We start from the raw sequence: 22,630 nt of genomic DNA on the forward strand, positions 1-22,630 counted from the left end.
CATTCAACAGATGTTGGCAAGGCCCTGTTCTAGGAGTCCAGGCAGTGGAAACTAACACAAGGTAGGTCTCAGGCCTCCAGGTGATCAATTCTCTTCTAGAGAGACAGATGTTAAATAAACAGAACAAACAAGGCAAAGCTTTGTGAAAAAATAATAGGAGGCTAGGGGAAAGAGATACAAGTAAAATGAAATTAAGAGAACTGGGACTATGGAAAGTGCAGTTTTAGATGATCTGTGTGGGGAAGGGGGACTTGCTCAAGCCAGGGTAGGAGGTTTTCAATATAGAGGGCAGCATACGGGGGCTTTGCCTGCATGTATGCATGTGCACCACACGCACGCACGCACGCACGCACGTAGTGCCTGTGGAGGCCAGAAGAAGAGGGTGTCAGATCCTCTGGAACTGGAGTTAGAGATGGTTGCTACTAACCACATGGGCGCTGGGAATCAAACCCAGGTCGTCTGGAGAAGAAGCTGCTGTTGTTCATCTCTGAGCCATCTCTCCAGACCCCCAAAGCACTGGCTGGCTCCCTGTCCAAGACTAAAGGATACGCTGCAGTAGGTTTAATGAAAAGTAGCTGGATGGCAGCAGGTTTTTAAAAGCCCAGGTAAGGGAGCATCACAGTGAGGATGATCATGGTGACGGCGGTAGAGGGGACTGCACTTGCCTTTGCTGTAGAATTCACAGACTTTAGAGAAATTGTGAAGTACAAAAGGGAGAGAGTCAATGTCAAGAGGGTAGCCTTGGTCATACCACAGAGCATTGAAGCATAGTTTAAAGCTAAAATACTTCTGAGACCAGCTGTCAAAAAGTATCAAAAAAAAATGTGATCTATGGTCGAGAATGCTTATAATTCAAAGATTTCTGGCAGTGGAAACATTCCTTTGTTATGAACTAATGCTGCTTTTACATATTTTGAGATAGGACATGATTCTTTACAGAAAAAACAAACAAAAAACAAAAACAAAAACAAAACAAAACACACACACACACACACACAAACTTCTGTTTTCATGGGTTTGTCGCATCAAATCCAAAAGAATTATTCCAAATGTCTTCAGTGAAGCAAACTTGTGTATGTTCAGAATTGTAAAACAAAACAAAACTTACATTGAAAAGATATTTAATGCATTTCTTTGTTTTGCTCTTTGGTTTTGTAGTTCTTTTGCTTTTTGTTTTGTTTTGTGATTTTGTTGGGTTTTTTACTCTCTGATTTCTGAGACTGAGTTTCTCTGTGTAGTTCCCTTTTTCTCTTGTTTTTTGAGACAGGGTCTCTGTCTTTTGTCTTTCTGTCTCTGTCTTTCTCTGGTTTTTTGAGACTGAGTTTCTCTGTTAGCCCTGGTGTCCTGGAACTCACTCTGAAGACTAGGCTGGCCTCAAACATGAAAATCAGTCTCTCTCTGTCTCCTAAGAACTGGGACTAAAGGTGTGTGCCACCACCGCCCTGCTCTTTTTTTCCCTCTCTCTCTTTTAATGTATCTCATTGAATATTTGGGATATTTTTCAGCAACTTGGAATATTTGGAATATTTGAAACTCTAAAGTTAAAAGAACTGCACTAAAGAGTATATTTTGCAGTGCTGCAAATATTCATTAAGCTGTTACCACCAACAGGATGATACATTGGTGGCTGGAAGGCAAATGATATAAATATATTATATATTAAACTTGATTAGACTTGAACCTTAGGGCTGATGAGGGAGCTCATGGCACGACACTTGCTTATTAAACAACAACAACAACAACAAAAACCCTTGAGCCCAGCATGGTAGCACACAACTATAATCCTAGTACTAAGGAGGTCTAGGTTGCAGTACTACTGCAAGTTCAAGGCCAGCTTGGGCTACACAGAGTGTTCTAGGTCAGTCAAGGTTACATAGTTAGATTCTATTTCAAAGCAAAATTAAAGATGAATAAATGAGAGGGGGAGGAAAGGAGATAGAAAAAGGCAGAAGGGGAGAGAACAAATGAATATTTCCAAAGAAAGTTGTTGTTTCTTTGGATGGTTCCTTGTTAATTTTTTATTTGGGCTTTTTGGTTTTTTGTTTTCTTTTTGAGTTTTGTTTTGGAGACAAGCTCTCACTCTGTAGCGAAGGCTGACCTGGAACTCACTGTGTAGTCAGGGCTGGCCTCAAACAGCATCCCCCTGTTTCCGCCTCCCAAGGACTGTGGGATTGCAAATCTGATTGCCACCATATCTGATTCAAAGAAAAAGAAACAGTTTGAAAATTGGGTTTTCATTCTTTGCTCCAGTCACACACTGGCTACTTTTACAGCTATTGGTTGTAACAGAAAAGTAACTTCACATATATACGCATATATGTTTCTGCATAAACACACACACACACACACACGTATCCTCTTTTGTATTTTCCTCTCATGGCAGAGAGTGTCTTAAAACACAGGTTCAAACTTGAGTGTTATTTTGTGTTATTTTCAGCTGTTCATTTCAGATAGTCTAAAATCAGAGATTTGTGTATAAACATTTCTCTGATTCATAACCAAATAAGAATTCAGTTCATACTAAAGAATTCAAACAATTTTGACCAATAAAAACTGTACTTAGTTATAATGTATAGTGTAAGAATTCAATATATATAAGTGATACACAATGGTCAGTGATGAACATCCCTTTCTCCTTAAACAACATGTGTGTCAGGAAGCATCAAACTTGTTTTGTTTAGACAGCGTCTAAGCTGTCCTTGAAAACTCCTTCCTCTAACTCCCAAGTGCTGAGATTGTAGGTAGACACTGCAACCCTCAATTCTCAATTGTTTCTTTCCTTTTCTTTCTCTCTCTCTTTCTTCTTTCTCTCTTTCTTTCTCTCTGCTTCCTTCCTTCCTTCTTTCTTTTCTTTCTCTCCTTCTCTCTCTCTCTCTCTCTTTCTTTTTGACAGGGTTTCTCTGTGTGTAGTTTTGGCTGTCCTGAAACTCACTCTGTAGACCAGGCTAGCCTTAAACTCACAGAGCTCCTCCTGCCTCTGCCCCCCGAGTGTCACCACCGCCCAGCTCTTAATTGTTTCTTACAAGGCAAATGAGCCTCTTAATTATGTGAGCTGGTGTATGTCATCTATGCATGTGTGTGCATGTTTATGCAGGTGCGCTTGCACTCCTGATGATGAGACAGGGTCTACTACTCAAACAGGAACCGACAGGATCAACTAGGATGGTTGTTAATGAGCTTCCAGAATCCACCAGTTTTCACACTCACCTACCAGCCACCACACTCACCTCGCTTTTGAAATTATGATAGTTCTAAGAAAAACAAAGGGGGGAGGGAGGCTTACATACAAAGAATGTGATCAAGTAAAGCAAAAAGAAATAGTTCTTCATTGCAAAACTCTAAGAAAAAACCAACCTTTTGGGTCACAGTCCAGAGATGTTTAAACTGGGGGTCACAACCTCAAATGGGACCCTGTGACTGAATGTGCCGAACTGAGAAATATTTGGCCACAGTGAAGGGGTTCTGATGTATAATGACCAAAGATTAATTCAAAAGCAATCCCATAGTGAGTCTGAGGTCTTTCTGGAAGCACTCACCCGTGATGTATGCGAGGACCTCACTGGAGACAGTGACAGTGTGCACTGTGCATGCCATCGAGACCTGCCACACAGATAGATGCTGCCTGAAACACCCAGGTCCGATCTAAGACGACGGGACTCTGTGATGCTGTACATGAAAGTTTTCTGCTCACAGAAACATAATGATCGAACTGCAGAAAGCAAAGACTTTTAATGTGTTCTTACTGTCATGCTTCAGCAGGTAAGTGCCAAATTAGTATCTATCTGGATTGTGTTGTGTTAGAATTTTTATGAGTTGCCAGCTTGGGTTTCATAAAATATTGTTAAGTGATTTTTTTTGTCTTGGGGTTCTAGTTTGCTTTTTGTTACCGCGATAAATGCCATAACCAAAAGCAACTGAAGAAACAGTTTATTTAAGTTCACAGGTTACAGTCTGCCATGGAGGGAAGGCAGGGCAGATGCTCAAGGAAGGAACGGACGTAAGGGCTTAGAGAAAACCCTGTTTACAGGTATGCTTGCTCTACTGCCTTCTCATACACTAGCCCACCTGCCCAGGAATGTTACAGTCCACAGCGCGTGAATGTTCCCGTTTCAGTCAGCAATCAAGAAAATGCCCCGTAGACACAAACATAGTCTAATTTGATGGCCACAGTTGATCGGCTAAAGCTCTCTCTCTCTCTCTCTCTCTCTCTCTCTCTCTCTCTTTCTCTCTCTCTCTCTCCGGGTATGTAAAGTTAACAAGTAAGATTAGCCATCGTATATTAGGACATTTTCTGAATTTACAACAGTTTCTGCAATGGCCTAAACATTCTCCCGCCTCTGTGTGTATGTGAGGTAGCACGCTCAGCACCGATGACCACAACGTTAAAACAGCAGTAGCTCTTAGAAACACGAAGATGTTCTGCATCCCATAGTATCAAGTGTTCAGTCAGGATTTAATTCCTTGTCTTTGTTTTGTTTTGAGTTTTTTAAAACAGCTTTTCTCATGTAACTCATTTTGCATCTGAGGATGACCTTGAACTTCTAATGCTCCCCCATACGATTCCTTAATGCACCCCTGAACTAGAGTTATTTGGCGCTGGAGATCAAACCCAGGGCCCACGAATGACCGACAGACTCTGTACCAAGTGAAAGACATCCCCACCCTCAAGGCTTAATTCTCTATGTAAAAACAAACACATCCATCTCATTAGTATGCAAATTTGCCTTCATCCGTAATGTAACAACAGTACATGTATACCAAAGAGCTGTTTTAGAATAATTTTTTCTATGATTTATTATCAGTAAATGTTTGGTTTGTACACCTATTTTATAACTGGGGTTGGGTTAAAAAGAGAAAAAGTCTTAGGTGAAAAAAATGGATGCAGAGAGAAGATCTTCAGAGGCCTTGTTCTAGACTGTCTTTGGCGTGGGGTGAATTCTGGATGGGAGATTTGCCTTAGAGTCAGTTCCTGTTCACATGGAGGCAGCTATACATTTGGCAAGGAAACACCTATCAAGTTACCTGTTTTTACCAGCCCTGTTTTCCTGTGTCATGACACACACAGCGCCTGCCCTCGGAGCAACCACGAGAGCCCCACGTAGACCCTTCAGTAGACCGTCAGCTCAGCAGTGTTTCGTGGGATTCCCTGGCGCTGCTTGCTGCCATTACTGCAGCCACCAGCTCAGGGATGGGCAGGTTTGGGAGAATTTTGTGAACTACATTATATCGGCTGCTCCGATTTCACAGCATCCACATTAAAAAAGCAATCAATTTAAGATCTTGATTATCTTCCAATTTCATACAAAAAAAAAAAAGCTTTTGATCTTTTTAATTTCCATAATGCTGATGAACTTCAGCATTGTTTGTGAGTGAAGAACTTTGAAGAATGTGTCTGGAGCCTCCCGGGAGCTTTCATTACAGCAATCAGATATGGCAGGTTACAGAGCGACTTTGAACTTAGCTATTTCCTGTTTTAGTGCTTGGTAAGAATATACATTTCCTAAAATTTGGAGTAAAACCCACTCATATTTGTCCACCAGCTAAAAACCTGCTTCTCCTCTGGTGTTTTCTCTTATCTGGTCCCGGACAGGGACGGACCGACCAGCAAAGTGTGAACTTCTTTTTTCCTCCTCGTCGACTCTCAAGTTCACTCATTGTCCTTCCCTAGTGGCCAGGCCAGATGCCCATCTTCCGTCTTGATTCTGTATTGCTGGAACATGTGCCTAAAAAACCACTACATCCTTCCCCTTCACCAGCCACCTACGCTCAACACTCGATTCCCAGGGATGGAGAGACCAGGACTCAGAGGTTCAGAGTGCCTGTTGCTCTTCCAGAAGACCTGAGTTCGGTTCCCAGCACCCATATCAGGCAGCTCTCTTCTAGCCTCCTGGGCACACACATACAGATGAATGAAAAACAATAAACTCTTAAAATTCAGCTAATTATCACTTTTAAAGATGCTTTGCTTAAGAGCAATACAGTGTCTCTTCACTGCCATTGGGTTAAAGTCTGAATGCTTTAACGTGAGTCACAAGCTTTCACAGCTGACTAGACCTCACCTACCCTCTGGCATCTCTCCTCTCTGTACCCTTTTCCATGGGGGCATCTTGAACTTTTCCTGAGTCTGCTCTCTGATGACTCTGTTTCATGGACTCGGTCCATGAATGTGTTCAGTTCCTCTGTGTGGCACAAGATTTTATACTGTCATCTTCTATTTAGTCATCAACTGTGGTGGGACACCTGCTCTCTGCTACATATTAGGAACTAGTCAGTGATGAGAACACAGTTTCTCCGCTTACAGAAATTCAATTGTTTCATGGAGTTTGAGATGAAATGGGAGTTTGATGTGAAACGAGAGTTATATCACTGAAATAGCATCAGAAGGTATGAAGCAAATGTCAGGGAAGCCACAACTTATTTGGGAGTCAGCAGGGGTTCTCTCGAGAAAGTACTGTTGACGCGAAAATCTAAAGGAAGGAAGATATCAGTTGAAGGAAAGAGTGGGAAGGGTAGAGAATGTTGGGGGAGGTGGCAGAAACGTTAACATTGGAATTAGGGAAGTACCAACGGAGTACTAAAAAACAAGCAGAAGATCCCTCTATTGAAGATATTTTGTGGCCTGTTAACACAGAGGAACAGATGGAAGATTCTCCTCATCCTCTGCTGCCAGCCAAGTATCGACGGCTCCCTCTTTTGTCACCACTAGACCTCCTCGAGATCATCCTTACAGTCATAAAGATGGGGATGAAAAAGTATCGTGGACTCAGGTCTGGATATCTGAAAACTGGTTCCTTCCTGGTTTTTCACTTACGCCCTTGGTCAAATGACACACTTGTCCTTCTGCTGTGCTATCTGTAAAGGGGGTGATACGAAGTTCCAGCTCAGCCAGGCTTGATGACGCACAGCTGTTAATTCCAGCACTTGGAATGCTAAGGCAGGAGGACAGTAAGTTCAAGGCTAACCTGAGCTACATAGCAAGCTGTAACATAACCTATGCTACATAGTGGAAGCTTGACTCGGCCTCTCCCATTTTTGTCCCCACCCCCTTATCTTACCCCAAACCCATTCTGTCTCATAGAATAGCAAGCAAATGGAGCACTGCATTGATTTAGTGACTGTTTAATAAGTATTTCAAGCACATTAAATGCTTCCGCATAAGGTTTTTGTTGTGTAGCTCTGGCTGACCCAGAACTCTCTATGGAGACAAGGCTAGCCACTTGAATGCTTTCTTACTTTTGGACAGTTGCCTGTCAGTGAACCTCAAGTTCATTTCCAGCTGTAACAACAGAGGCTGCATGACATCTGCACACACAGAGAACAGAACCAGACAGTACTCTTTTCAAATGATCCAGTTGCTCAAAATGAAAGCATTGGAATAGCAACACTCAAAAATCTAGCTATTTTACAGTCATCCAAAAGCAGAATATATTTCTGCTGATCAAATCATCCCATTCTTCTATCTTTTATGCCCGAACTAATCAATCAGCCTTTTTAGTTTTCTACTCAAACTTGCTGTTTGATTACTCAATGGTAGACTTACAAAAAAAATCAATATAAATATTTATTATTATTATTGAGACAGGGTTTCTCTGTGTAGCCTTGGCTGTCCTGGACTCACTTTGTAGAGCAGGCTGGCCTTCAGCTCACAGAGATCCACCTGCCTCTGCCTCCCTGAGTGCTGGGATCACAGGTGTGCACCACCATACCTTGCTTTGTTATTACTAATTTTAGATGATTTTAAGTAGAGATTAACATGACTATGCTAGAAATGGTATTTCAGTATAATTTTCTTTGAAGTTATAAAAACTAAAAATTTACATAAAGGGCTTACAAGCTTCACATGGCCTTCTTTTCGAAACAGAGTTTCTGTGTTTCTGTGTGGCCTTGGCTCTCCTGGAACTCACCGTGTAGACCGGGCTCACAGAGATCCACCTGCCTCTGCCTACTGAGTGCTGGGTTCAAAGGTGTGTGCCACCAATGCCCAGCTTTCCTGTTGCCTTCTTATGGAGTGAGGTCAACCCATGAAAAGTGGCATCATTAGTTCACGAACTTACTTTGCTAAAAGCTCTTTATTCATCCCTGAGAACATCCCTGTAAATGAGAAACTATCAATTATCTTAGTCACAAATACTATGTTTTCCTATGTTTCTGTAGCCTACATAATTTCAACTCCCCTTTCAGCGTAAAAGAAAGATTCATTCTAAAATATTTTAAAATACGCAAAATTATACTAGGTGTAATTTATAGACATGAAGAATGAAGCTTGGAGAATGGCTTCATCAGTAAAGTCCTTTCTTTGCAAGGACCTGACTTCAAACCCCATAACCCAATTAAAAAAAAAAAAAAAAAAAAAAGCTTGTGTCGCTGGCACTGTGGAGGTGGAAAAAAGCCTATCTCTGGGACTGTAAGGGAGAGGCCCTGTCTTAAAAGGGGTGAGTGGCTCCCGAGGATGACACCTAAAGCCGTCCCGTTCACACACGTGCCCCTCCCTGTACACATGTGCGCTCCTGCACACACATGAACAATACACACACATTTAGAAAAAAAAAGAGTGAATTCTTTAGTGCTTGATGTTTATTTGGTTTGTTTATTTGTTTATATTCTCTCTCTTTCTCTCTAATAAGCCACTCAATTTTGAAAATACAAGTGTTTGCTCTACAAAGGAAGTGAAGGTTTTCGAGATATGGTCTCCTGTAGCACAGGCTGCCCTTGAATTCCTGACTCCCAGCTTCTGCATCTAGAACTCTGGCTATAAGCATGTACCACTAAATTTCACACCCCTGAAGGAAATTGATAATACAATTATGTTAAGTACTTGTGTGTTCTTGGGGAGAAAATCTTCAAGTCATTTAAAAAAATATGGTGAGTGGATACGTTGTCTCTTTTGCAATGAGAAAGAGCTCTTAAGGAAAACTCACAGAGAATTCGGTAAGCTGATAGTCAATTTCATCCTAACTTTGATAAGTTTAAAGGAAATAGGGTTCACAAGACCACCCAACCAAATTCACTGGGCACTTCTTCCTGGCCCATGCACCCCTGGCAGTGCAGCGGTGTCTGTGAGAGGGACCTGAAATGTGGGGTTCAAGGCAACTCAGTCAAAGGAGTACTAGTGTACTCATGTAATCCCATCATTCAGGAGGCAGAAGCAGGAGGGTCAGAAGTTCAAGGTCACCCTTGGCAGCACAGCCATACTGAGATCAGCCTAGGGTATTTGAGACCCTGCCTCAAATCAAATCACTTCGTTACCTGTTCAGTCTCTGGAAACCAGTTTTCCACTCACAAAAGAGATGGTGATATTTGTCTTGTAAGATTATTAACATGAACAAATTCAAAACATGCATGAAAAGCTTTTAACCAGAAACTGTCATACAAAAATAACTCATAAAGCCAAGCACGGCACCTCATGCCTGTTCTAGTGCTTGCAAAGGTTAAGGCAGGAGAATTACCATGACTTTAGGACCAGTTTGGACTAAGAATGAGAGCCATTACCAACAAATATAAAATGAAGCCAAGCATGGTGGTGCACACCGGTAACCCCAGCACTGAGGAGGCAGAGGCCTGTGGCTCTCTGTGAGCTGGAGGCCAGCCTGATCTACAGAGTGAGTTCCAGAACAGACAAAGCTATACACAGAGAAACCCAGGCAGGCAGGCAGGAAGGAAGGAAGGAAGGAAGGAAGAAAAGGAAGGAAGGAAAGAAACATAGGTCAATTTAAGCCTATTATCCCAACACTCACAAGGCAGAGGCAGGTAGATCTCTGTGAGTTCAGGACTGGCCAGGTTCACATAGTAGGTTCTAGGCCATCTAGGGTAATAAAACTGAGACAGGCTCTCTGAAAGTAATTAAACAAGAAAACAAACAAAAAAATTTTTTTTCGGGATTGCTAAAATGGCTCTGAAGACAAAAGTGCTTGCCATGAAAACTGACAATTGGAGTTCAGTACCAGCACATACACAGTAGGACAGAAATTCTCACAAGTTGTCCTCTGACCTCCATATGAAAAGCTGTAGCACACACACACACACACACACACACAAATAATAAAAAATAGATGTCATAGAAACAAATTGCAAACTGTATCAGAAACGCAAAGATAACAACACAAGATTCCGCAACATATAGTTTAATATCCAGTTCTGTCTTCCTCTTCTTGCTTCCTTTTCACGTATTCACGTACTTTAAAAAAAGCCTCCATTAAGTAGGTAGCTTCCTCAGCCCGTGGATCACATCACATCTTTTTCCTGTGTTCCTCTTTAGGTTACGCTTAATGGACACTCAAAGGGCTTTCTTGACATATAGTCTCGACTGGCACTCATTGCCAATGGGGAGTGAATAATGGCCACTGGGTCAACAGTCCCTTTTCACTTTTTCTAGATGTAAAACCTTCTGCTACGACCTGTGCCTGCCCTCACATTCTATCCCCGAAGCTCCTGGAGAACTGGAAGGAACCACCTTCATCACTGCTACCAAACTCTCCGGCTGCAAGGCCGTGCCCTTGCTCTCCATCAAAATCGGACCCACTTACAGCAAGCAGGGTTTTTCCACATCCTTGGTCCCAGAAGGAAAGGAGGAGCGCCCACCGGCCCACTAAAGATTCCTAGAGCTGAAGAGTTCCCAAGGAAGCTCGATCCCGCCCGGCCAAAGGAGAGGGAAACAATCTCGACAGAGGCGTACAGGGAAAAAAAGACCCTGGTCTTACAAGAAAGTGAAAAGTGGTGGATGCCTGGGTCGCTGCTACTTCAGACCACTGAGGCGGTGGCCGGCCTGCTGCTGGTCTACCTCGAAGCTGGAACAAAGCCCGCTGTTGAACAGGCAAGCTGGCGTCGCCTCTGAGTGAACACTTTCCGAAGCTTACAGAATAAAGCGGAAGGGACGGCTACTTCTCGGGCGCCCTCCTCCCATTCTCTTAAGGCGACGACCGGATATGCCCTGCGCGCAGGGTAGTTTTATAACCTTGTCATGAGTTGTTTTTTTTTTTTTTTTTTTAATCGTCAGGCCCAATTCAGATTCACCTTTTGGAGTCAGAGGCGAGTCTTTTTAGCTTGAGCGTTTGGGGTGGTCGTTCCGGATGTGCTGTGGCTTTCATTAACCAGCCCAGGGAAGCTCTGGCGGTCCTCCAGCCCTGGGCTAACACGTGTGCCCGCAGCCGGTGGCAGCGCGTTGCGTTTCAGCACCGCCGCCCGCGGAGAGCGCCTCACCGCAGGGCCGGAGCCCAGCCTCTCACCCCGTGCCTCTCCCGTCGCCCCGGGATGGCTCCCCAGCTCCTTTCCCCGACTCCCAGGAAAAGAAAAACTACAAATGAAAAAAAAAAAAAACGAAAACGCCCCCGACTTCTAACTTCTCGATTCCTGCTTTTCGAGTGACCTCCGCGTCCCTCCCTCGGGGGTCCAGACGCGCACGCGACCTGCGCCTTTGGGTGCTGCGGGAGCAGCCTCCCCGCCGCGCGGATTCCGCACTGGCGGCGAGATTTCCAGCCTGCGTGGACGGCCACCCCTCGCCTGTCTCTCTGTCGGACCTTACACACGCACCCAGACGCCGGGGCTCAGAGCCTCTCGCTGGGCGCCCCAAACCTCAAAAGACAAACTCGCGAACACGCGTCCCTACCCCACACGCGAGCTCTCCCGCACATCCGCACACCAACCCTCGACCCCCAACACCGCAAGGCTGCCGGCTGCCGTCGCCGCCCTGGGAAGAACCTTGGCCAACTTGGGCCCGGATCCATCTCGCCGGCTCATGGACCACCTCCCGCAGCAGCCGCCCCGCCCCCTCCCCTTCCCAGGCCGAGGGAGGCAAACCTCGGCCGGCCGGTGGCACCCCTCCCTTTCCATCAGTCAGCATCCACCGCGCTCGGGGTCACCACGGCTACCATCCCCAAACATTTGTCCCTTGTGCCTCCAGGAAGCCCCAGTCCCTGCCAGTGGTGTGTCGTGTGCGAGTGTTTGCGTCTCCGAGGCATATTTAACTCCTTCAAGCTTCCTGCCCATCCTAAACAAACAGCACGTTATCTCCAGCCTCTCTCCTCCCTTCCCGACCTCTGCCCCATCCCCACCCTCGCCCGCCAAGTAATCAGATCTCCGCACCACCGCACTCCAAGGCTCTAACCTGGAGCCCCAACCCGGCCCCAGAGGACACCCCCAGCCCCGCACCTCCCCCACCCCTGGCCCTCGGCGAGGCGATCTGGCCCCAGGCTAGAGGAGCCTGGAAAAAAAAAAAAAAAAAGCAAAAACGTAGTGTGCGTCGGCTCGCGCTAGCGGGGATCGCAGGGACCGACTGACCTGGCACTAGCCAGACCAGCCGGCGCACCCCTCCGGAGGGGCGCACGCCTTCCTGCCCGATCTCCCTGGAAAACCCTGGTATTGGCGAGAGTAAAGCAGCGGAAACAGCCTCCGGGGTGGGCGGGAGGACTCACCGAACATCTGAATATGCCCTTTAGTGATGGGATTGAAGCTGCCGCAGGCCAGCAGGATAACGTGGGTCTTTGTGGTCTCGGTCATGATGGGAATAGGTCCCTTGCACTGGCCCGGGGTTGCCTCTTTTTGTGTCTCGATTTGTCTGCAGACGGAGAAAGGAAGGCGAGGCTCCGGCGGTGGATGCTGTGGACTCCAAGGAGCCGCTCTAGACGCAAACCGCGTCATTCCCCGCCTCCCTTTAACGCTTGCAACTCCGGCGAGATCCGAGGCTGCTTTTGTATTGCTCTCTTCTCCTCGGCTCTGTTCAGTCCTACTTCCTCTGTAGCTTCTTTCGCGTCACTGGTCCTGGTGCCAGGCCCTATCATTTCTATCCTCCCCATTCCACTTTCCTGCATCTTGGTTTTTCTACAGGGCAAAAAGTGGTACCCAAACCCCAGAGCCTTGAATTCATACAGCATGGTATGCTGGCTATGTTCTCTCTCCTTCAGATTCGGTTTTCCTATTTCACTTTTTCCCTCCCGCCTACAGTCTCTAACATATACAACTCCAAAAATGCTTGATTTTGTGAATTTTCTTTTCTCATGGGCCTCAATATTTTAAGTGACAAATGATAGTTTTTCTTTCCAATAATCTTCATTTCAGACTTTCTCCCTCCCTTATTTAGTGATTCTAAACTATTGAATGGAATCCAAATCTTGACCTGAGGTTACTAAGAAACAATGAGGGTGAGAGTCCTCCTGTTAACGTTGGTCCTTTGTGTGGGTTCAAACAATTATGGATTTGAGCGAACTGAATGAGGAAATTAGTAAGGCTAGATATTAGGCAGTTCCTACGTCAGCTATCTAGGTTGAGACAGTTATCATTCCATCTTTATTTCTGGAGTGCAAGCTCCGGATGCTGTTATGAACTCCACTGATACCTCAAAGCATAAACAAAACATTAACTCACTCTCTGATAGAGCAGATTGGACAAAGAGGTGGTCTGAGAAAGCCTCTCTGGCTTAAATGCCATTTAAGGTGGGCTCATTTATATGATTACTTGCCAGTATAGGTATTTGGGGACAGGGTGGGGCTTTCTGTGCTGTGATCATAAAAGCAGGCCCATGGAACCAGAAGTGACTGTCTTTCATCACACCAGGCTAAGGTAATGGGCCAGAAGTTTTTCTGAGTCACTAATTTATAGTGGTAAAACAAAAGGAGGCCACTGAAATCTTCAATCAAGAGAGCACTGTGTAATTTACATTCTTATGAAGTCTCTGGCTGTTGGGAGAAAACGGTAAATGGGGTGATGAGAATGTAAGAGAAAGCTGGCAGCCTTAGACAAGTGGTACTGTCCTGGGCCTTACAGGGGTTAGAGAGCTGGCAGGGAGGAGACCAGGTAGTGGCAGGATAGGTAGAGTGGATTTTGTAGCTTATAGTCTTTACAGATGGATGGGATACAGAGAAGTGCAGGAAAATGCCCTACAATTTGAGTTAAGCAAGTGAGTGGGCTAAAACTTAAGAAATGAATAGGCAGAGAGAGAAGTTTAAAGAATGGTCAAGTGTTCTGTTTGGATGCAACCCAGAACCAATGATTAGCTTAGTGATTCAGAAGCACAAGTATTACTTTCCAGCTAGCTCTTCAAGTCACTAACAGTTCATTGCAAGAGTCAGTTCTCTTCTCCATCATTGTGGGTTCCTGGGATTGAACCCAGGCCATCAGCCTTGGTATTGAGTACCTTTGCCTGGTCAGCCATCTCACTAGCTCTGCTCGTTATTTCTTATCTAAGAGTTTGTGGCAAGTGTGCAGTGAATGTTTCTTAATTAAGTAAATCAATCTCTACTATGGAGAAAATGTCTACTTTATTAAAATGTTTATTGCTTCGATGTGTGCACATGAGTATACACACACCCACACACACGAATATTACAGTACTACTAGAGAGCTCAGAGGACAATCTGAAGCAGTCATTCCTCTCCTCCCTCAGTGTGGGTCTCTGGGATGGAACTCAGGTCTTCAGCCTTGGTGACTCGTGCCTTTGTCTGATAGGCCATATCACTGGCCCCAAAGTTTCAATATAGGAGTCTTAAGAACCAGTGTAATTCATAAAGAAGTTTGTATCTTCCTAACATAAGATTAGTGGGGTAGAAAGAGCAAGAGAGTTTAGAAGCTGGGCAATTAACGTAATTATAGTTAAGCAATAAATATTTATTGAACGCCTGCCACATACCAAGCACTGATTTAGGGGTTGTGAACAAGATCAGATTCCTGCTATAATTCAGCTCACATTCTAGGCAAAAACAACAGACCATGAAAAAATGAATAGAATCGTCAGTAAACAGACCATAGAGAAACATAGAGCAAACAGAAAAGGAAAGAGTCCTCTCTCACGGGGGTCAGGGATAGACTGGCTCTTTGGTGAGATAGTATTTGAGCACAGAGGGTCATGTTGCGGTGAACATTTGGGGAAGGACACACAGAGCAGAACGGGAAATAGAAAGGGTCTGGGGAGCAATAATATTTAGGGTTGCTCAACAAACAATAGCAGTGTGGCTGAAAAAGAAAGTGTGGGAAGAGCTGAGGGATCATCAGCAAAGTAGGGCAGGGTGTGTAGAGCCTTACGGAGCCCTCAGTGGGGCTCCGATTACTTCAGAGAGAGCGATGGGAAGCCTAGCAGTGATTCTGAGGATCGAAAGTGACATGGGCAGGCTCACATTTGGAGAGATCGGTTTGGCAGGAGACATATATTTTGGAGTCGTTAGTATAGATTATATTTAAAGCCGTGGGACTGAATGAGGTCACCTAGGGAGAAGAAGATATAAAGAAAAGACAGGAGGCCCTCAGAATTAGCCCAGAGCACAACAAACCAATAAGGGTGGCAACAGTGGCCACATTCACTTTTTGTTTTGTTTTGTTTTGTTTCTCTTTGTTTTTTGAGACAAGGTTTTGCCCTAACCGTGTAGCCCTGACTGTCCTGGAGCTCACTCTGTAGACTGTCCTGTTGAACTCACAGAGATCTGACTGCCATGTCATGCTGGGGCTCAAACCCAGGATTTCATACGTGTGGCATGGGAACCCTACCAACTGAGCTGCATCCTTATTTCCAGCCTCCACCTTTTCACATTCTAATCCCAGAATTCTGCCTCCCAGTGCTGGGATTAAAGGTGTTTTTTTTTTTTTTTTTTTTTTTTTTTTTTTAATCTTTGTTTACTTTTATTGTGTGAATGTTTTGCCTTGCATGTATATCCATTCATCATTTGTGTACCTGGTCCTGTGAAGATCAGAAGAGGGTATCAGATCCTCTGGAACAAGTGTTACAGTCTGCTGTGAGCCACTGTGTGGGTGCTGAGAATACAACCTGAGGCTTCCGCAAGAGCATTCAATGCTTTTAACTGCCGAGCCAACTCCCTAGCCCATCAGAAAGCAAGTTTTAATATAGTTCAATAAGCACATTTTCAGCCATATAGGCTATGCCTTAAGCAGCAGTTAAAATTCTAACCTTAGATTTTTGTCAGTTGGTCACATTCCGTGGGTACTTTAGAAAGTGGAATAAAATTGTTTGGAATTTTTAGTAAAAAAAAAAATCTAAACTTAAACTAAAGTGTCTCCTTTTAAAGTACCTTTTATAAAACAGTGAATAGTTTACATTTATTTATTGGGGAGAGGCAAGGCTTGCCTGTAAAAATCAAAGGACAGCCTGTGGGGATGAGTTCTCTCATATTATGTCGGTTCTGGAGACGGAACTCAGATCATCAGGCCTGTGTTAAACGCCCTTATCTACCAAGTCATCTTACTGGCTCTGTAATAATCTCTTTTCACTCTTCATGTTCTTGTACATATTCATATATGCTTAATAAGGGCTCTGGGATTAGAATGTGAAAAGGTGGAGGCTGGAAATAAGGATGCAGCTCAGTTGGTAGGGTTCCCATGCCACACGTATGAAATCCTGGGTTTGAGCCCCAGCATGGCATCAACTGGGTATACATCAACTGATATACATAGTGGGTGCAAATTTTAAGCCAGCTTGGGATATATGGAACTCTGTCTAGGGGAAAAAAAAAAGAGCAGCCAGGCAAAGTGGTATAGATCTGTAATCCCAGCACTCAAGGAGGCAGAGGCAGTTGGATCTCTTGAGTTCAAGAACAACCTGGTCTACAAAGTGAATCCAGAACAGCCAAGGCTACACAGAGAAACCGTCTTGAAAAATGACAAAAAAAAAAAAAAGAAAGAAAGAAAGAAAGACAGACAGACATTAGAGGGTAGGATGTGGCTTACAGGCTCAGTCACTTGTTAATGATATGGCTTTGGGCAAGTCCTGCATTGTTAACCCTTCATTTTCTCAAGTGGAATGGTACCTATTTCTAGGCTGATAAGATAGCTACTATAACAAACAGTACGATTGCATAGATCCTGCCAGATAAACACATTAAAAGTAATTTCACACTATTATCCAAAAGAAGGATGTGACAGTGTATGGTCTGTGAATTGCAATGTGGGTCAAAAGTCGAGTAAAGGGTGGTTTACTTTTTGTTTGTTGATTTGGTTTTGCTTAAGGCATATTGTCAGCTTTATGCCAAATTGCAAACTTCTTAGATATGAAACACCCATAATGTTTAAGTGTTTTTTTTTTTTTTTCTATTCATAGCCGTAAAGGATGCTTCTGGAAGAAACAATCATAGAAAGGAATGGCTCTGAGGGTGTGCCAATAATCTGCCCATCAACCAGTGGAAGTAAATAGCCACAGACATTAACAGTAACGGCGATTTCAACACTGGCTAATAAGATACAGAAACAGGGGGAAAATGCAGAATCGGGGGTACCACTTCTTGCATAATGAATGTACCTTAATATTTATAGTGCGCTATTCCAAGGGTGCTTATTTTAACTTAGGTGGTATAATTTGGTCTAATATTTCAACCTTGTGGCAGCTGGAAATTGCCTTTGGCTGAAAAGGAGACAGTCACTCTCCCATCACCTGCATCTTGCAGTCTGCTGGAAATGGTGAGCCTCCAAGTGGCTCAAGGAGGCTTGTCCACCCAGCACTTTTCTACTGCGACCCCCACTCCAGCAGGGCAGGCTTGCATGTCCATTAAGTTTGCTATGAAACATACATGCGTAAAGTCAGCTCATGCATCCTCATTTATTTCCTTATTTCTCTAATGATAATTATTTGTATACTTTATTTTTTTTAAATATTATTTTAGTTAGGTTTTTTTTTTTTTCAAGACAAGGTTTCTCTGTGTAGCCTTGGCTGTCCTGGACTCACTTTGTAGACCAGGCCGGCCTCGAACTCACAGAGATCCACCTGCTCCTGCCTCCCCAAGCTGGGATGACAGGTGTGTGCCACTGAACCCAGCTCAGTTTATTTTATTTTTAATTATATACATGTCCAGATTTGTGCATGTGAGTTCTGGTGCCCAAGGAGGCCAAGCAGAGCTTGGCCCCTTTGGAGCTGGGGTTCAGGTTGTTATGAGCCACCTGACATGGGTGCTGGAAAGTGGACTCGGTCCTCTGTGAGAGCAGCATGTGTCATCTCTCCGGTCCCAATTCACATTCCCAGAACAAATAATTCCATGTTTATGAAGATGACTTCCAAAATGATACCAGGGATCATCTCTTGCAATCAGAGCAAAATGGCACACCCATAATGGAGCTCCCACAGTTCCTGGGATCAAGTCTTACACTGCATGTTTATGTTTTTCTGGTAGAAACGGACATGTGATTCTGAGAAAGCATCACCTTTTAGGGTTCTCTGACGTTGTGCCTTCTTCTTTGTGCTCTAGACTTCTCTGCACTGGGAAGGCTAACAGGACTGCCATTGTGCCCCTCTCTTTCTCTACAAGCAAACACCATTATTTCTTCCATGTGATACAAATGTCCCTAGAACAGGGTTGTCCTTTCTCCACCTCCAACCCTGCCTCAGAGCTCACTCAGGCTTGTAATTTTTCTAATTGTCCAAATCCCGTTTCACAAATGAACTATGTTTCTAAATTTAAAACCTGGTCATCAGCTTTAAACAGCAATATTGCCAGTCCCATAATGAAAGAGGAAAAGTCCTCAGGTCTTGCAACCAAATAGTAGCTGTCTCCTACTAATACATTTGTTCACCAAACTCAGGTATTTGCCAGCCTTTTCTCCTCTGCTCCTCTCACATATCTGGGATGGGACAAACATCACTTCACCAGGAGGCTGAAGATACTTCTATTTCTGTTTCCGAGAGCTGATATGGAGCTAGAGAAATCAGTTCCAAGAGGCTTGGAGAGAAGTATAATTGATTAAGAAGTGAAATTATTCCCTGAAATGTCATCTGAGAATATCTCTGCCTCCTGCCTTTAAGTCACTGAAATGGAAAACACAGACTCAAGGGAGTAGTAAATAAAGGACAGGGAACTGAAATGCGAAGTGTTTTTTTTTTTTTTCCATTAGATCAATGCTTTGTGTTACATTTAAGTCAGGCCTAACTTATAACTTCATGCAGTGACTCTGAGCATATCAGAAGACAACCGTCTTCTCAGCCTCTGAGACAGCGGTAACCTCGAGGGAGCAACGAAACTTACTGTAGAGGAAATGGAGTAGTAAGAAGAAACGGCATCACTCAATCTACCAGTCTCAGAGTTTACTCTCCTCCTATGGCTGGGGCGAGGTAGAATAAACTTCGCAACTCACACTTCTAGACTTTTATCTCCTTGTATTATGCAGAACTAGTCCAGAAGCAAATAGCAGAAGCTCAAAGTAAGGTTTAACCCAAAGAGGGAATTTTGGTCTATGAGACTGGGCAGTCTAAAAGGGGGTTTTTCTAGCGTTAGCCACAAGGATTCAAATAGACATTTATTTGTGTGTGTGTGTGTGTGTGTGTGTGTGTGTGTGTGTGTATGCATGGTTTTATCTGATGCAAGATCTGACTCTGTAGCCAGATTAACCTGAAGCTCTTTACGTGTAGGGCAGGACTCCTGCTTCCGCCTCCTACATGCTGAGATGTGCTACTATACCCAGCTAGGGTTTAAGTAATCTTAAGATTCTATTTCTTTCTCGCAGCATCTCTAGCTTGCCTTCCTCTATGACTGCTTTATTCTTGGAGGCAAAACCTCCATATTAGAGCAAGATGACTACTGACAGCTTTGCACAGCGTCATCCTTATGTGGGTCGTGGTCTCATGGACTCAGATAGCATCTTTCCCAAGAACAAGAGCAAATTTATCAAGAAAAGGGCCTGGAGAGATAGCTTGGCAATTAAGGTAACTTGTTGCTCTTCCTGAGGATCCAACCTCAATTCTCAGCATCACACATTAGGCAGCTCACAACTGCTTATGACTTTAGCTCCATGAGATCTGATACCTTCTCTAGCTCACACAGGAACCTACACTCAGAAACCTACATATGCACATTCGCAAGGACAAACATGCACGTGTACAAATAAAAAATAGTAAGTCTCAGAAGGTTTTCAAGAGAGACTGCTTAGTGTTGACTTGAAAAGGAGCTATCCCTGGTCAGACTCAGTAACTAGAAAGAAGAAATATTCTAACTGACCAACCTAATGAGGAAAGAGGGCCTACCTCATCCAAAGAATTTAGACTGAGCAGTACTGTAAAAGCAGAGTAAAGAAGCTTGGCTAAAGTATATCCCTAATGTTATAACAAGAAGAAAACGTGCCACAAACACCAAAGCATAATTAAAATCAGAAAACATCTTGTTGGTGTTAACAAATTCTAGTGCCAAGCTGGAGAGATGGCTCAACGATTGCAAGCGTGTTTTGATCTTCCAGAGAACCTGCATTCAACTCACAGTAAGCAGCTCACTATAGCTACAGCTCCGAGGATCTGATACTATCCTCTGACCGCTCCAGGTACCTGCATTGATGAGCACACACACCCTTTTCCACCAGGAAACCGACTGCACTTGGACCTTCCTGTGGGAGAAGCAAGAAACTTTCTGGGCCTCCCAGAAAATACAGAATGACAGTGCTGGGAACTGAAACTTGGGTCCTCTGCAAGAGTATTACATGCCCTTAACTACTGAGCCACTCTGGCCCCTGTACATTCAAGAGCCACCAAGGCAAAGGCACCAGCTTTTTTTCCCCACCCAAAGCCTGGTATTGGAATAATGTTAGATTGCTATGTGTACGTGTGCTTCCAAAGACTAACAGGCCAGATAGCACCGTTGTCCTAAGAAAATAACTTATGGAAGGATTTTTGTTTTCTAATTAAAATGAATAAATGTGTAATCTTAGCAGCTAGAGTGAGGCTGAGGTTAGAGGATTATGATTTCAAGCCTGGGATACATACTGAAACTCTGTCTTAAGAAAGCAATAAGATAAGATTAGATGGATGAATAATTGTGACGAAGGGAATAAAGAAAGATAAAGGATAATCTACAGATCACAACCAAGAGCGTACTTCATTTTCAAGCCGATTATCTGCTGAATGCTTCCGGAATGGCACCACTTAATCTTTCTGCCACTCCCCAAGTTCTCTTTACTAAAGTCTGGTTAGACTTCCTTACCCTCAGCTATTGCCCGTACTCCAGACAAAGAAATATCTTCAAAAGTAAGCATCAGATTAAGCCACCTTTTGGCTATAAGTCTTCCAGTGGTTCATAACTCCCCTCACAGTTAAAGCCAAACTCTTTACAGATCTTACAAACCACCCCTCCAGTCTGGATCTCCGTGACCTCCCACCCTCACCTCTAACCCCCTTTACTGCAGCTATACTGAGAGCTGCTTTCAGTCCTCAGGTAGGACACAAAGGAGCCAGATACAGTGACACGCATCTCTGATCCCATCTGGAGACCCTAAACAACTTTTTCCACCAGTATAGTGGTTAAGTGGCAGAGCTTGGCCTTGAACCTGAGTAGTAAACAGGCAGTTTAATATTCTACTTTCTCAAACCCTCGAGGATTTTTTTCTATTCTGTCCACTACTGTATTTATACTCTGTCTGTCACAGTCTGGCACACAGCAACCGTTCAAAACATATTTGTTTAGTAAATGTGGATATTATTATTATTATTATTATTATTATTATTATTATTATTACTATTGCTTAAGCCAGTCTCCTTGCACATTTAAAAAAAATTCTTACTCTGGGTTGTATTGAAATTTAAGAAAATGCAGTAATAATCTAACATGAATTACAACTATGCAATCTGGGTATCCGCTTCCTTGTGCCCTGGAATTCTCTCTTGGACCATGGTTCTGTTGTTCCTGATCTGTAAGGAATAGAGTTCTGCGGGGCTTTGCTGGATTAGGTTGAAGTCTGATGTCTCTGCATAACCATTTGTTTGCCATAATGGTGGACTCCCTTTCCTCAGCAAGGTCCTAAAAGCCCCCCTGGTCTGGGTGGCCCCAGATTTTGTAAACAGCGTCACATAGTCCTCAGGACAGATTACAGGCCAGACCCTTTCCTGATACGAAAACTGCTCCAACAAGCATCTGGGAATATCTAGAAATACCCCGCCCTGCTAAAGATCTTAGTCTTCAGCAGTGACCTTCAAATGTACTTGGAGCGTTTCCCCCTCACCCATAGGATAATTAAGTACTGTATTCTCCTTCTTGTGATAGGACCCTGATAATACATAGAAAAGGAGGCACATGTAAATCAAGTATCCCTAACCCCTGGACCCCATCAGAATCAAACACCTTCATCCTAGAAATCCTTCTCACTGCCTAAGGTTTATAAATCTCTGATATGAAATAAATGTGCTGGGGGTGCGTGCAGCTTCTGGGGTTGCATGCTGCGTGCTAAGATGAGTCATTTTTCCCTCAGCAGGCCATGTCTCAGTAGGCCTGCACTCTGGCGTGATGAGCCTGGGCCTCGCTGGGCCTGCCTTTCAGCCTGCTGGGCCTGGGCCCTTACCTGAGCCGTCCTCGGTGCAGCAACTTTACCAACACTTTGGTATCACCACAGGCTTTGGAAGGCCCAAGTTTCCACTGCTACAGGGGATCATATCTAAAAGAGCTAAACCGTTAACACTCCGGTGGAAAAGCCTTTTCCACGCCTTGGCTTACTACAGTGCTCTTCCTAAAGTGCTCTAGCTTCCCCTGAGAGGCGCAGAACTCTCATTCTCCAGCCAGAAGCCAGGTCCAGACCCCTGCCAAAATCCAGGACCCCACAGAGCAGAGAACCACAGAGTTCCTTTTATTACATGGGTTACCATTTGTTCCCAGACCCTCCTGTAAGTGTTCTAGAGCTTTAGACGGCTAGAAACTTTGAAACTTTGTTTCTTAGCTTCTGTAGCTAGATTTCTGGA

General features: G+C 44.1%; 1 protein-coding gene across 1 annotated transcript in view; it reads right to left on the reverse strand.

Annotated features, from left to right (window-relative positions):
• The window catches only part of Nmnat2 (nicotinamide nucleotide adenylyltransferase 2), a 160,156-nt gene extending 147,551 nt beyond the window's left edge, over positions 1-12,605 (reverse strand). The window contains exon 1 of the mRNA XM_055624471.1: positions 12,408-12,605. Coding sequence (XP_055480446.1) covers positions 12,408-12,492 — 85 coding nt within the window. The 5' untranslated portion in view covers positions 12,493-12,605. The remainder of the gene's footprint in view (positions 1-12,407) is intronic.
• Between the last annotated feature and the right edge of the window lie 10,025 nt (positions 12,606-22,630).

Source organism: Psammomys obesus, unplaced genomic scaffold (assembly GCF_907164565.1).
Source record: "Psammomys obesus unplaced genomic scaffold, mPsaObe1.curated_primary_1811, whole genome shotgun sequence".
In the NCBI taxonomy this organism is placed as follows: Eukaryota; Metazoa; Chordata; class Mammalia; order Rodentia; family Muridae; genus Psammomys; species Psammomys obesus.